Here is a 16,573-nt window from a genome sequence, read left to right as displayed (position 1 = left end):
ACTGTCCTCTGTGGTTTATCTTAGGCTTATCCTGAGCTGTTATCACAGTGTGCCAGCATGGTGTCACTCCTATCACCTGCAAAATAGACACCCACTAAGGGCCAGCCAAGAGCCCTGTCCTGGTAGAGTTTATGGCTGTTTGTGTAACATATCTTCTAGGGCTTAGAGCCTGTCTTGCTCAGGCATCCCTCCAGTCTGCTTTTAGCCTGATTTTCCAGCCTTCTACTGTCCTCTCGCATCATGTGCAAACTGCATCTAAGGTCATTTCAGTAGTATGAATGCTTTTAAGATTCTCCATCCCATATTTAGTCTTCCCATGTTAGAGTTAGAGCCTTCTGCCCTGCCTTATAAGAAGGGCAGGGAGTATGAGATGATGACAGGTGAGGATGAAAGATCTCAGAGTAGCCAAACGGTTGTGAAAATCTGTTTGGAAGCTTTCTTGAATATAAGATATTTCATGAAGAAAGATGCATGAACAGCCTGTGTCCTCAGGCCTTGAACATTCCCCTGGAAAATGAGTGATCGAGACAAGGAACTGATAGAGCACCAGGGATGTAGGAGGGAAGCAGAGCAGGAACTGCAGTCCAACAGGGACAGGATTGAACGCCACACACCTAGGAGAGCCCAAATTTGATATTTTAATGGGAGAAATATTTTTTTTTAGTGATTTTTAACCACATATGCCCACCTAAACCTGAGGAACCTTTATTTTCAAATAAATGTTTCTTCAGAAATCCATTTTTATGTTGGGTTACTGGTTGGGTTTTTTTTTCCCCCTGCTCATAACTAAGGATTAACTTGGAGTGAGCCAGAAAGCTCTGCTAGAGCAGTTTGCTATGGAAGAACTTGTTAAATTCAGCCAGTAGCCAGAGGTATCAGATGAGAGCAGGCAGTACCTTTGCAACTATATGTCTGGCTTTTGTTTTTTTTCAGAAGGAAATAAGTAGCTGTGCAATTTAGAAAAACATTAAGACTTTTTGATAAGTGAATAGCCCAAGCATCACTTAGATATATTAAGCTACATAGCATTGCAGCGGATTACATAATTTTGAGTGCTGCAAAAAAACCCAATCTGCTTCCTATCTTCCTCCCCCTTGGTTGCCCTCTGACAACCCACATTCAAAGAAAGCACTTTGTATTACAGTCGTCATAGGTTTGCTGCTTTTTTCGAATTTTAGCATGAAAGTCCTTTAAGAAAAATAAGGCACAAGTGTGATGGCTGAATGACCAAATTAGCAAAATTGCTAGAAATATTTGTAGGTTTGTTTTCTAGTGATTCTTTTGGACAGTAGCTGATATATATGGCTGTACTTTCTCTTCTTTTAGTAGTTTAAGAAGTGCCATGAGCATAGCTCAAGAGCTCCAATGAATAGTAAGTATAAGCCCATAGGGGTCTACCTGACACTACAGAATGCTTCTGTGAGATGAACTGAGCTGGTATTTGTATCTTTTTTATTATTATTATTTACCAATTAACATCTTGTTTGGCTTTTGATTTTCCCAGATATCCGTGGAATACAAGAGTTTTTGGATAAAGTGTCTCAACAGGGAATGGATGTAGCATTGCAGAAAGTGGAAAACAACATCAATAAAATGATCACGGGGCTCTTTGCCACTATGCGAATAGAAGAACTGAACCGCTACCGGGATACTCTGAGACGGGCTATTCTTGTAATGAACCCCTCGACAGCCAAATCATTCATAACAGAGGTATGTGTTTCTCACTGGTAACTTCTTGTTTTGTTGACAAAGACTGCAGCTGTTTGTCAAAATATTCAGTTTATTTGACTTCACGAAAACAATCAAACAAAAAAAAACCCCACCCCATAATCCCAACAAAAAATTTAAATATTCTCTCTTCAAAGATCATCATGCAAGGACGTTTTCTCATGCTCATAAATGTGCATACAGAAGAGTATAACTACTTTCTGCATGAGCAAAAGAATTTAGGAAATATGCAGAATTATTATCCTTCAAACTTCTGTTTGAAGCTCACAGATATTGTATTGCTATTTCTTTGCTCATTGTGTCCCTCATTAAAAAATCTTTACAGCTGGCAATAATTTAATTATTGCTTATATATCTAAACTATGTATTTATGGCCAAAATATGTTTACCAGTTTGGCATTTCATTTTTTATATAAAATAATATTTGACGATGACCTGTTATGTCCCACTGAGTAGTGGTAAGGTAATGAAATTTTTGAAGGATTGGATCTGAATGAAGGATTTAAGTTCTTCATTCTTCTTAATTTAAGCATAACATAATTTATGCTTATGCATTTAAACAAAAGCTGCAAGCAATATAGACAGGGTTTTCAAAAAGCTCTTCACCGTTTAGAGATGGAAGACTTGCATTATCGCATTTGACTACGACTTGTGTAATTTTTTCAAACTAATGTGATGGTTCTTTTTACGCAGCACCGTGCTGTTTCAAACATGTGTGTTTCCATGCGTGTATACTCTTCAACATCAACCAATGGTTAAAAATATATTTGTTTACTGTTCCATAGAAATACACTTTCTTTCTGCAATAATTTCTCTTTGGATCTATTTGTAACATACATTACTTTTCTTTTATACTTCCCTATTGCCTAGGTCTTCAGAAATTGAGGCTTAAAAACTAACTCTGCACACACAGTCTCAGGTGAATGCCTTTTAGGAACATTTGTTGGAAAAGGGCCTTTTGTTTCTTTCTGGATTTTTTTTGCCTCTTGCTTTTTTTTGGCTAGGCATTCTGCTGTCCTCATTACACACTGGAGCTTGGTAATTCTGAGTTATGAGGGACTGCTGCTCTATCCAAATGTCTGCAGAGCCTTATAAGATGTAAATAATTTGTGGGCATATTTTAGATTGTTCTGCACTGTTCTCATCACCCAAGTCACACATGTTTTATTTTTCGGTAACTGGCATTGTAAGATATTTCATGTTTCAAACTGAAAGCAGCAGGGTTCAGGGCTCTAACTACAATAACTCAGTGAGGCAAAACTCCTGTATTGTTCCTAAAGAGAAACACACTTGTTTAAAAAAATACACTTCCTGTATCACTTATGTTTACACACTTGAGCATAATAACAAAGTCATTGTCATCCTTTGAGATTGCCATGTATGTGTTGTCAAGAAAGTAAACAGTTTGAGTTCTCACTTTAGCATTGGCTTCTCAAAACCCCGAATAAAAGCCCACAGAAAAACAACCGAACCAAACCCACAATACCTCTCCCCTCCCCCCTCAAAAAAAAACCACAAACCAAACACACACCAAAACCAAACAGAAACAACAACAACAACCTCTGAATATTTGTCCTTTCTTGGAGACTGTAAGACTACAAGGAAAGGTCATTATCTTCTTTTGTAAGTGGGGTTCAAGGAGGGAGTCTCACATCAGGTGCTACGTTACAGGTTTTACCAGCATAACAGCCTTTATTTGGGGTATGATGTGTGACTGGTAAAACTGACAGCAGGAGCCTCTCAATAGGAAGAGTTACTCAAATAGATGTACGATTACTGCTGTACTTTATTTCTGTTGATGGGGGTGAATGGATTACACAATAACTGTGCCCCAACACTGAGTGTCTGTGCAAAGAGAAAATTGCTGGGGTAGCTTTGCCAATGGATATTAAAAGCTGTTATTTTGCAGTTGAACCAGCAGCTGTACTGTATGGGCAAACAAGTAGGTCTATGGACTGCCAATGGGTTAAGATATTCCTAAACAATTCAAGCAAGGACATGCGTATTCCAAAGACTGTGTCTTGTGTATGGTCAGTTTAACTTGGAAATTCAGTTTAACCTAGTGGATTTAGCATGTAAACCTTACAAAGTTAATAAGAAACAACTGCATGTGTAGACAAGCCCTTGGGATTTTTATGGCTTTCCTGCCCAGGAGATGCTTTTGGCTGCCTTGTTGGATTCAGCTGTCAGCCTCTCTCCCCAGACCTCACATAGTCTCTGCTGCTTGGTCCCTTAGACGACTGATTTGGCTGAACCCCCTCATTGTTTAGCTGAGAGAGGGTTCATTCACTCTGCAACAGCTGTAGTAAGCATGGGCTTTATTACTATGCAAGTAACAACTTTTCCAGGGTAAATAGTCAGACACTGGCCTGTGTAAATAGGCAGTCTGTAAATTGGAGATTGCCTGTGGTAGAATTTATCTTTCTTCTGACTCTTTGAAATGCTTATTTTTAAGAAAAAACATTCTGGGTTTTAATTTTTTTTTCAAAGCAGCACTGCTTTTCTGTTAGATACCTTCTCTCTCCCCATCTTTTTTATCTCTAGAGCTTGCAGAGATGAGATCTATACTTACATACTCAAGATAATGGAGATCAAGATGGAAATATACTGTTCTGGTTATGGAGATCAAAACCCTGCTTTCTCTTTAACCATTATGTATTAATTTGCCCTCTGTAGGGCATGTGAAGGCAGATAGACTTGGGAACAGGTATCACGGCATCTCTCCTTACTGGCTAAAGGATTAAGGGAGAACAAGGGGCTGGCCAAATTCTCTAATGTCCTTCATTGATTTGAGCTGGGGATGGAGGGGCAGAAGGGAAAAGTGTCTTCTGAAATACTGATGTTTAGTAGGGCTAAGGCATGCAGCGGTATGGAGCTAGCGGAGATTGGGACCTCTCGTCAGATCAGGTTGTGGCAGCACCTGGGAAAATCCTTTGTCAGGGATATACTGGTGATTTGTTCAGCTTTTTTTAGTAGGGTAAGGTCTTTCTGTACCCTCAAATAATCACCCAGGTCCCACAGATAAAGCAAAATATTCCCATTGAAACTTTTGTGATTACTGAAAAGCACCCCAGAAGCAACCATCTTGCCAAAAATTGCTATGCTATCTGGCAGCACTGGTGACTGATGTGACTGTGCACCACTTGTTTGCTTTTTATTTTGGAGTGGGGTTTTTTTTGCATGTTTTTCTGATCTGTGATGAACTTGCAGGATATGAAAAGCCATATAGGATGTCCTTGCCAGCTCAGCATGACAGCAAAAAATCAGTGTCAAGCAGTAGAAAACAAAAGTAGAAAAAAGTGGGGGTGGGGGGAAATCACCCGGTACTTTAGCAAAAGGGCAGGGACTCTGCGACAAGAAAGTCTCCATCACTATGTCAGCCTTGGCAGGAAAGCATGTCAAAACAGTAGGAAAGGTTTAGGAAAGGGAAGAGAGAAACCACCACTTTGTTGAGTCTGCCTTACAAAGCAAGGACTTCTAAAGCCGGATATGAGAAGGCTGGGTAGGAAGAGGAACTGGCCAGGAAACTCGGGTTGCAATGGAGGCTCCAAGGATAACAAAGCAACTTTGAGAAGCAAGACTTTAGGAAGCAACCAGGTGTCCTGAATGGGGCCAAGATGCTGTCAGTACATCTCTGCTTACAACTTTATTTCAGTTTAGCAGGGAAACTGCCTTATCAACTGTGTGCAGAAATAAGAGTGTTCTTCTGTGCAAAGACTCTGGGAGCTGATAACAAGACTACAAGGGAGGGATGATGCAGCTGATTCTATTTTTTTAGCTATAGGTGAAAATTGTGTTGACTAGAAGACGACTCTTACACATTGAAAATCCAGTAAACCATGAGTGAAAGAACCCTAGCATCAGCCAGGGATTTTGCTGGAGTTTTGACAGGCAAGCTCAGGAGGTCGTTGGTCTAGGAGTTGAAGACACTGCCAGCTCCAGCTGTCAGTTTGTCCCCTCAGCAGAGGAATTACCACCCCAGCAGCAAACTCAGCAGATGTGACTGTATACCTTGCTTGCCCCTTGCTGGGTCCTGTCTCTTGGTTCTGTTGCAGGGGTAGTGACCTCTTACAGAAAGGGGTGAGAACACTTTTTAACTGCAGCAATAAGATTCAGCAGTTAATCTAGCAAAAATTTCAGAGCATTGGCAATGTGTATCAGCCAACAAAGCTGTTGCGAGGGCTTGACAATTTCAAGCCATCAATGCAGTGAGAGCATTGTCAGTTCGCAGATGGGAGAGAGTACTTCTCCTCAGCTCACTGTACACTGTGTGTCTTGTGTAATTAAAAATATTAACTTTTCATTATTCCAAAGGCTCTGCTCTGCAATAAGTTGGAGCTACTGGGCCCCATAATGTCAGGACTTCAGGCATGCAAGAGACTATGCTAGAAATATTGGAAATGTTTACTGTTAAACATCTATTTAAATTTAAGCTCACGTGCCTCACAGAACCGGGTTATAATTATTTAAAATGTATATTCATAAAATGAGTAACTGCCAAATCTGAGAGTTGTAGCAATAAGTCCAGTATGTTGACCTGTGTGTGTGCAGACATGCTTATTGTACCAACATCTTATAGGTGCTGTTTTGTCTAATTGATTTGCAGGGAAAATTAAAATTATGTAGCTTTTAGGCATTAGTACAATCTACTACCCATGATTTTTGCAAATTAAAAAATTTTTTTTCTACTCCAGGCTGATGTGGGACAGTACTAAAAAAGTAAGGTTGCCTTGGATGAAGAGAAGCTACACTACTACTTTAATAAATATAAGAACTTTTTATAAATGAAATGTTAAAATAGACAGGGAAAATAGAATAAAGCATATAAATGAAGTACTGGAGAGTCCTTGCCACGTAGTGGGCAAGTGAAAAAGAAAGAGAAAAGTGAATGATTAAGGAGCAAATGTAATTTAAAAATGCCTTACGTTATTGAACCTTCACTGTGTTTTTTCTAATGGTTACTGTGAATAGAATGAGAAATAACATTTATTCTCTAAAATGTGATTATTCCTGGTGGCAAGTGCCCTGGTTTTTGTTACATTTGATTATTATTCATCTGTTGAAAATAATAGGTCATTTTAAAGTATTTGAAAAAATACAATTTTTTCATATAGTGACATAGTTATTGTTTTACCAGGTTTTAGCTTTAGATCTGATCATGCAGTAAATCACAGATTCTTTAGATCTAAAGACAAGGATTTACTTTAGTATTATATAGCACTCTAAACAGGCTTATTTCTTTAAACAGCTTACTGTGATTTAGGAAAGTCTGTTCAACTTTTTTGCAACAAGGTTTATTGAGCCTTCGTGTGTTCAAAATTCATGGAAGATAAGACTTTTTTAAACATGCCCCCTCCCACCCCAAAAGAAAAAAAAAAACAAACAAAACCAAAACCTTATTCTGTGATGCTGTGCTCGTTGGGCTTTATATGTAACCTAAGGAATGTTATGACAACATCTGGCTGTTCTGTTCTTTGTTGTGTTAATAAAGAAAGCTACCCTGTCTTTAGTTGAAAGTATGGCGTACAGACATGAGGTGAAGTGAATGCAGCTGAAAATAGGAGTTAAGAATCCGATGCACCTGGGTGCTACTTCCACTGAAACCTGTGGCAAAAATTCCACAGTTTCCAGTGGGAGCTGATAGCAGTGGTTTTTGTTCAGGTGTAGGCAAATAACATACACATCAGGGAGAGGTGGAAGACTCTGAACAGGTGTTTGGAGAAGGCATTATCTAATGCATCCTTTAACTGCATGTGCTAGGTGGTACCTTGACTCTTTTTGTGGCATAGCTGAATTTGTAGCCTAGCTGTTAGCTACTGTTTGCCACAGATGCCTCTAAAATCTTGTAAATCTATGCTTTAGATCTTCTGCCATTTAAAATTTACTGGTTTGCCTTTTATGTGTGTGCCATAGGCTGCCAGTCCCAGGTACGTTCAGGAACAAGCATCAAACTGGGATTTTAGAAAGCTGGATTCTCCTCTTCTGCCATGTACACGCTATGTGACTTTTGAATATGTTACTGAATCATACTTCTTTTCTTCCCTTGATAAAAAGTAAGAGTAATGCCTGCATACTTGTACATAGTGCATAAGACCTAAATAGTAACATTATTTTGTGTACATCCATATGTTTTCTGCAGAAGTAAAAGTATATTCATCTACCCTCTAAAACCCACGCTGGGTGTTATGTTTTTAAATGAACCCTACTGCCTGAAGACTTTCTTCTTGTCAACGCAACGAGGAGATTGGACAAGAAAGGATTTGTCAGTTGAATTCAGAAGTGATGAGCTGATCCAGGGATGGACCAGAAAAGAATCCACAGGTCTCATGGGAAGCCTGTTTGATTTCCCATTAGGCTGAGGGTTGACTTGAGGGTTTATCCCATTTGTATGTAGATTGTAGTTTTCTGGGCACTGATGAACGTAGTAGTAGCTAATAATGGGTAGGTAGTTGATGCTAATAATGAAAAAGGTATTTTCTTCATCATGCAGATATGGAGGATATTTCCTTCAGAGATTTTCAGCATTTTCTTTGTGAAATTTTATTCATGACCTCTGTAAATTCTTAAACAATCCTATTTACATAAAATGCAAGCCTGAAGTCTCTAAAGGCAACCATTGTTCAAGCAGTTTTTTTATGTGGCAGTGATGGAGGTGAAGGATCAGCAGCAGCCATATGAACTTGCCTACTGCTGGGTTTTTTATCTCCTTTTCCTTTCATTTTATCATAAGTGTATATGTTGATTATGAAGAATTATACTGGAATTTATCTAGGAGAGATGATCTTCAGAGGATAAAATTAGATCTTGTACTGTCAGTGACTCTGCTCCTCTGTCTTTCTTATAAGCAAGCTGAATGTTCTAATCTTTAAGGCCATCTTTCTCACCAACTTTTTTTTTTTTCCAGAGTGTTTGAGCTTTCTAGACCTGCACTCTCCTGTACAGCATACTTGCCTTTTCTGAGTCCATTCTTTATATCATAGCTTGTGGTGGAATAAATCCCATTTAGCATGCTCCACTGTAATTTGTTGTTATTAATGACAATGTTACGAAATATATCTTCCTTTTTTTTTTCTTTCTTCAGCATTAAACACAGAATTTGTAGCTGCAAACTGACCTAGATGTTTAAAGGATTTTTTACTTCATAGGATCTTCCAAATCTCTAGTAAAGAGATGTTCAGAAAGCTGAACAAGTTGAAACTTTCATCCATTAAATGTAGCAGAAGAATCTCTTTGACTTTTTTTAACCTGCAAGAAGGGGTCTTTGAGGATACCAGATGTCATCTTTCAGTAAAAGTCTGAGAAAGTTCTTGGATTTACCATCTAGTCCAAGTCCTTGACTTTTCATGCTCTTGCAGCCTTGAGTATAGGCCATTCAGCTGATGGCTGAATGATCGGATGTGAAAACTCCTGTTATTTTCCTATGCTTGATGAAGGGAATTATGTTGGTATAGAATTTGTATGCACTTGCTTACTATAGGGTACAGGTTCAAAGATAAAACATTTTAGTTACAGAAAAATGAAAGAGGAAGGAAAGTTTCAGTGGTGTAATAAGTCAGTTTCAAAGGGATTTGTATCATATGCATAGTTACTGTGACTGTAACCTAAAGCAAACCTTTCTGTTTCTGTATTTTCAGGAAAGTATCGGGAGGAGAGTGAAAATCAGGTTCAAAATGTAGTGACATCGGGTTCTTGGGCAGAATGCAATGCTCATTGTAGCTAAGGTGTTTTATTTTAGTAACTAAAATGAAGAGGAAACATTATGGGAAATCTATCCCAACACAGAGGGTCTGGAGCTAGAAGAATAAGAGCTGGCGGCCATCTGCAGGTAGAACTAGGCTGTACTTTGCTGTTCCTGAAAAGTAAGGTTGCATATCAGTAGGCTGGACCTCAGCTGGTACATTTGTACTGGCTGAGTGCACGTTTTGTTTCTTAATTAAGGTTGCTAATAACAGCACCTGAGGAGAAGCAGGATATGGGCATGCTCATGTTGCAATCAGCCATGCCTCATATGCTTGTGAATGAAAAGTGAGACAAAAGCCTGCCTGTTGTTACAAGTCCAGTGGAACCAATATACCCTGAGGATCATACCATGGTTGTCCATGCTTTTACGTTCTTTACTGTGGTTTTCGTGGTATAAGGAGACCCTCATCAAAGTTTGTGTCCAAAGCCAATATGAACTGGAGCATAAGAAATTCACAGCACATTTCTGAATTTCTTTTCTTTCTAGATTTTCTTCATTTTGGATTTATGGTGTTTAGTGATGTTTATTTTACATAGCTATTCACATGATGCTGGTTTCTACCCTATGCCAAGGATAGCACAATTGTGAGATGTGAACCAGGTCTACCTCTCTGGTGTCAACAGCAAAAGCTGTAGTGTATTATTTTGTTTATAAAAACAAAACTTATTTTGTTAACAAAAAATGCCCATAGATTCATTATATAGATGTATGCCTGACAATATGCATGGCTATAATTGCTCTGTGTCTTGTTAGCAGTACAAATATTTACACTATCAGAATTTTTGTAGCTATGCAATAAACTTTTTCATCCTGGAGCATAATAAAACAAGAAAAATACCCTTCTATATGTAAGCTTTGAGCAGTATTCTGGATTCGAACCCACTTTCCTCTGCAAATTTAGAACTACCTAATGAGCTTTTAAAACTGTTCTTCTTAATTCTCTTTCTATCCAAATCTGCAGCTTGGAATGCAGTCAGGAGTCTAAGTACAATTCTTTAGCTTCATTACAATTTCATAAGTAACTTTTTACAAATATTTACAAAAACTGTAGTTGAACTGCTAGTGTGTTTGTTTGAGAGGAAAGAGGAGTTTCAGTGATTAAGTACTGAGTAGAAGTAGTAGTACGTACTTTATGAGAATCTCATAATATTTGCTGTTGTGCAAACAAATGTTTGGTTATGCTTTCCTATAAATTTCTTTCTGTTACTCTACGTGGCTTTTAATTAATTGGTCATTGACACTCTCTTCTTTGCGATCTTGCTGGATATGGTGTTTTCTGGACTAAAACAAATAGCTGAGGGGCTGAACCCCTCATGATCTTTAAAGAGGTAACAATTCTTTTCTTTTTCTATTTGTCATGACTATTCTTTGTTCTGCTTTCTTAAATTACCACCATAGTTAATTATATTATCCTGTTGTTATACTAGTGATTTTAATTGGATCTGATAGTCTTGGTTACTGTTTATCCTTCCTCCCTGCTTTTATAGCTTCACTCTAAACACCTCTGTTGTGTTCCTCTTGAGAGACAAATGTCTTCCCATAAAGAGCAAATTGTTTCAACCAGCCAAACAGAATAAATAAATTTAAAAAAGAGATAAAACACACTAATGAAACAAAGCTATTACATACACATTGGTAGAGACAGTCAGTGTATTAAAGTACGTATTTTCCACAGAGCTGAGGGTGGCTGATTATAAAAAGCCTGCTCTGAACATCTGCAAAACTAATATGCTGTTGACTGCTACAGGATGAGCGTCTTTTTGAAATAAAATGACAGCTAGAGAGGATTAACATAAAGTGGAGATAAGATATGACAAAACTATTTCTAATCCAATTCTTCCTCCAAAGTCGTGTTTCCTGATTGGCAGAACTGTTCTGCCTCCTCCCTTCCTACCAGTAAACAGCGGTATAGTCAGTGCATTACCTTACCTAGGTTTCCCTAAAATATAACTGATTTCCTAGCTACCATGAAAATTCAGTGTTGAATGTTTCTAACCCTGAAGCACAATTAATTTACTAATAATCAATGAATATCTAAATTGTTTTGTACATCTGTTAGACTGAAATGAGGAGAATTAGGTCATTAGTTCCTGTATTTTAAAAACCTTCCCTGTGGCACCGACGAAGGTATCTCATTAGTTTGCTCTAAAGTAAAGATAGAAGTTTATACCCTATCACCCCTTTCATAGTGTCTGCTGGGAGTTTGCTTATGAAATTTAGCTGAGGAGGACCTCCCAAGTTTTCCTCCTTTTTTCAGTATACATGCTGTAGTTTTTTCTGGATGTAATCTTGATGTCAATTTAAATTCTTTCTTTTAAAATTTGGTGAACAAAACTGGATAATTATCTGCAAATAGATTAACAGCACATTAATAAAAATGCTTAGTACACCATTAGAAACAATTGCTATAGCAATGGGTATCTCGAGATTCAGCTTGCTTTTGTGGACACTTCATAATAATCAGTGATTTTTCTTCTTTTTTTTTTTTTGAAGGCTGTTGTAAGATAATTTATTCTATTTGAGAAGTACTTAGACAGTATACCTAGACTTTGTGGTCTCCACAGAGTGTAATGAGTTGTGGGTGGCTGATATCAAAGGCTGATTTTAGCTTTAGGCAGTATTAGTTTCTCACCTCCCCACATAATTTTTCCCTAATTAGGACTTGTATTATTTAGCTTATTTATAAATAGCTTCAAAAGATATGGGTCTTTTTGTCCTGGATGCTCTCATTTCAAATGGAAAATTAATTAATGGTGGTGATTAATCTCAGAATTTCCATAAATGAAAATAACAGCTGCTTCTGCTGATTGTGAGAATAGGTGTTTTTACAAAATCCAAGTGATATTTTTTACATGTTATCTACTGGTTTCCTATGTCATCCACACTAAGGACCCTATCTTTTAATAAGAGCCCTATGCTTCCTTGGAGGGTTCACTCATTTACTCTCTACTTACAAGTGACTAGGCAGACAGTGCTACTAAAGTTGTCAATAAACCCAAATTCTGCAATGAAAAAAAAACACATAGACCTGTCTAATTATTCTTGAAAAAGCTAATTATACAAGGACTAAAGTGTGTGTGTCAGGCTAACCCCCTTTTGGGACATCGTTAGCATTAAGCCTTCTGAGACCAGATTCTCTGGTGTAAGCTGCCAGAAAATTTGTGCTCTGATGAATGCAAAACAAAAATGCAAAAAATAGGTTTTTTTAAACCATGCAAAAATCCATGGTACTATGAAAATGTAGCTAATGTATCATGTGGTGTTACCTCTTCAGGATCCCCTAGTATAGAGCTTGTCATGAAGTCACTGATCCCTTCTTTGGGATTTAGACCGCACCCCTTTGCTCCTGACATGTACAGCAGTGACCCGTCAGTTAGTTCTGGCACTAGCTGTGATACATCAAAATCAATGAACCTGAATGTTGAAGAGGTGGTCAAGGGGGAGTTGGATTGGATGATCGTTAAAAGCCCCTTCCAACTCAAACCGTTCTATGATTTTCTGAAACAGTTTGAAAAATGATACCATGCTCCAGACTATTAGGGTTTCTTGAAACATGAGCTTGAGAACCACATGAGATTTGCTGGGGAAGGGACTCAAAGTTTATCTTAAGATAGATAAATATTTTTATCTTATAAAAGTTCCTGTATTTCAGGGCAAATAAAGAATAGGAAGCCGTAGGAGTTTATGCTGTCAGCACAAATTAATTTAAGAAACAGTGGCTGAACATGAAAACACAAGGAGAAAGAAAAAGAGGAAAAGGAAATTTGCAAGAGGGTACTATTGGCCTGCAGTGATCAAAGAGGGAAGTAGTCTGTTTTGTCTGGTCTTTTGTGCTTTATCTGGCTTCTGAGCCAGCATTGCTGAGGAGTTAGATGGACACAAATTCAGAAGAGATTAAATGAAGAAACTGATTTTTTTGTCAATTTTCTTTAGGAATTAGGTAAATGAATTAGCCTTAAAGAGCGGTTCACATATGACAGTCACTCAGTTATAAAGGCACTAGAGCATGGGCTCCTTTTAATTCCCCTTCAGGTAGTTGGAGATAGGCCCCAAAAAGGCCTTCAGGCAGTGCCATCTTGCCTTATCTTACGGAAGTAGACTGGGCATTTCTCTGTGGGATTATAGTTGAAAAAAATCCCACAGGTTATTATAAATTTTATTTGCCCTTTTTGCATGGAACAAGAAGTGAGATGTGCTGAGGGGGAAGTAGGGGAGGGAAAAGGAATTGGATGATTCAAGCTTTCTCCAGTTTCAGTCAACCAATGATGAAAGCATCTTCCCACAAACTGTAATTTAAAAAGAAACTTTCAAAAATAACATACTTGGCATTTTGAGATACTCTGAGGAATTAAAGCTATTCATGTGTGATCCCCTTAAAACAGAGTTCATGTTTGAATAGCCTGGATATGTATGAACAGAGAGATAATGTGTCCTGAGAGCTCTCGCAGCTTTGAGATAGATATGTTTTTCATAAATAAACACTGCAGTACTGAAATTTTCCTCTCTCAGGAGAGGAGGGCTGTTGGGTCTACAGAATTCCTGCTTCACAGAGAATAATGCAGTTGGGGCCCATGGCATCTCCAGCATCCCCAGGTGATAACATGGCAGAGACGTACCTCATGGAAGCCTCAGGGTACTTGGGGTCAGAACATTTCCAGGTGCTTTGATGTTCTGTCAAGGGCAAAATATAACTTTCCATCTTTTCAGCTGTTCAAATTGACATGAGCTCTTCAAACCTGAGCTGTACAGTAGCTCCTACGCCCCTTCAAAGTGTGATTCAATGTGTCAGTCTCACCGTAAACAATTCTGTGGTTTATAAGATATCCGAGTCATTTTTGCCTTCTCAGTGAAGATCTGTTTCTCTGAATGCTCTGGTGGTTTGGTCTCAGATGAAGTTAGATGGTAGTCTGGAAGGTAGGTGGTGCATGCTCAGCTCTTTATCAACGTGGTTGTCTGTCAGAGTCTGAATTGGGCAACTTCAAAGAACCAGCGTGACAACAGTCAGCCAGATTTGAACTGTGCACCTTAGAGCTAAAAGCATTAGCTAGTGTTGGAAAAGCCGAGCTGCAGACCCTGTCTGTATTCTGCAGATCAGCACAGAGAAGAGCCTGCAAAATACACTCAGCTGGTTAAAATGTACACTTAAAATGTGTAAATTACATCACACTTCATATGCCCTGTTAATTCTTTGGTGCATCCTCATGGTAGCAATGTAAATGTGGATCTGATTTTTGCTCCTTTGATTTTTTTTTTATTGGTTTGTCTTAATTTTAGGAAATGGAAATTAATAGTTATAAAATAAAACATGTTTTATTTACATACTGTTTCACATATATTTGTCTAACACATACATAAGCCAAAAAGTGTGCTTGTACTGCAAAAATCATGCCAGCAGTACGCTGCTGTTGGAATCAATATTTAAGGAATAAAGCCTGTGGTTTCTGTTCTGTAAATTAGTTAAATTTTGGAAAACCTCCATTGACTTTAAGAGCTCAGATCCTGACTGAAGCCAGCTAAGAGGCTTTTTCCATCAAAAAATTTCAAGTTCCCTATGTGGTCTGTGGTTCCAAGACAGGCAGACTACCTGACAGCCTGGGCTCTGAAATCTCTTTCACAGAATTTCAAAACTCTTGGGTTTCATTCCAAGCTGGAATAAAACCAAATTTTCAAATATCTACATCTTCTGCAGAGTTACGTGACCTTTTGTCCTGCTGCTCTTCTCCTGACTAGCTTTTAAATTTAATTCCAAGCCGAGCGCTTTACATTTCAGCCTGGTGTATTGCGGTCATGGGTCTTTCATTACAGAGAGAATATTACTGTCTTTGCTGTTAAGGCATCCATATTAGAGCATTTAAGTATCTGTATTGTGAACTGTAAGTTTGGGCTGAAAGTACTTTTTCATTGTCTATTTCACCAATCTTCATTTTAATCTTGTTTAGATGGTAGCTGCCAGGCTGCTATTACTGAGGATTGTAATTAGGCTTGCAACAGTGAATCCAAACAGTCAAACCAGTGTTCAAAGAAGACGCAGAAATCTAAGTGCTGTGTTCAAACTAGCTGACTTATGCAGGCTGAAGTGCAGCTGAATCCACCACATGCACATTGAATACCAGAGGAGGCAGAATAGGGTGAGAGATACCATAATGTACTGCTGCTTTCCCATTGCAGCTGTCTGATCACACCTGAAGTGTGTGCTCTCAAACCCCTCAGACTATGTTCCCTACCTTTGCCGTTGCTCATGGAGGTGAACCATGGGAAAGTTGGTGAACCACATCAAAAAGTGCTGACAGATCCAAAAATCATTGCTGTCATCTGACCTCTGTCCATTATCAGAGAGAAACAATCAACTCGAAATATGAAAGCACCTGTTTAGGCCTGAGACCTAAAGGTAAACCAGTAGGTAGAAGGAAAGACATTAATATCTGATTGCTTACAGCTATATTGTCACAAGCAAACTTACATATAATATATGTAGGTATTTGTGCTATTAGTACAGAAGTTCAGCGAAAGAACTAGTAATGAAATGTAGGGCCAGTTCTGATAACTTTCGGATGCTTTCATTTGTGTTAATTTTTTTTCTAGTATGGAGATCTGAGAGACACGAGCTGATATTTATTTTCAGAAAACATTATTAAGAATATATGAAATTAACTGAATTTTATTTGAACCAAAATTAAAACTTAATCTCACATTGTTATTTCTGTTCACTCTCCTTGTTAGATCAAGTAGCCAGATCAGAGGCTTTACAGTATATTGTCTGTCTCTCTGTCAGTGCAATGATGTTGCCTGAGGTATAACTTAGTGTTTGCTCAAGGAATATCTCTTATGTTTGTACAGTACTAAAAAGCTACATATACTCAAGGATTTTGATACTTCTAATGTATGTTACAAAAAATAGGGAAAAGAGGTATGTCTCAGTTGCATAATGCCTTCCCTTGGGAGAAGGGGAACAGAGGCGTAAAATTCCCCTGCAAGAAGTTGTTGGAGCTGCTTTCCATTTTGACAAATATTTTGGATTTTAAAATAAATTTAATGGGATTAAATTTGGTGAGTTCGAATGTACGTGTATGTAGTAAGTGTGTGAAATACAATTTTAAGCCTGGT

The 16,573-nt window shown here is 38.2% G+C and overlaps 1 protein-coding gene across 1 annotated transcript in view; it reads left to right on the top strand.

Moving 5' to 3' along the window:
• Nucleotides 1-16,573, top strand: part of GRID2 (glutamate ionotropic receptor delta type subunit 2) — a 738,061-nt gene that overhangs the window by 438,653 nt on the left and 282,835 nt on the right. Inside the window, exon 4 of the mRNA XM_075090836.1 lies at nucleotides 1,505-1,710. Coding sequence (XP_074946937.1) covers nucleotides 1,505-1,710 — 206 coding nt within the window. The remainder of the gene's footprint in view (nucleotides 1-1,504; nucleotides 1,711-16,573) is intronic.

Source organism: Phalacrocorax aristotelis, chromosome 4, assembly GCF_949628215.1.
Source record: "Phalacrocorax aristotelis chromosome 4, bGulAri2.1, whole genome shotgun sequence".
NCBI lineage: Eukaryota > Metazoa > Chordata > Aves > Suliformes > Phalacrocoracidae > Phalacrocorax > Phalacrocorax aristotelis.
The sequence above is the reverse complement of the archived record's forward strand: the minus strand, read 5'-3'. Positions and strand labels throughout refer to the sequence as shown.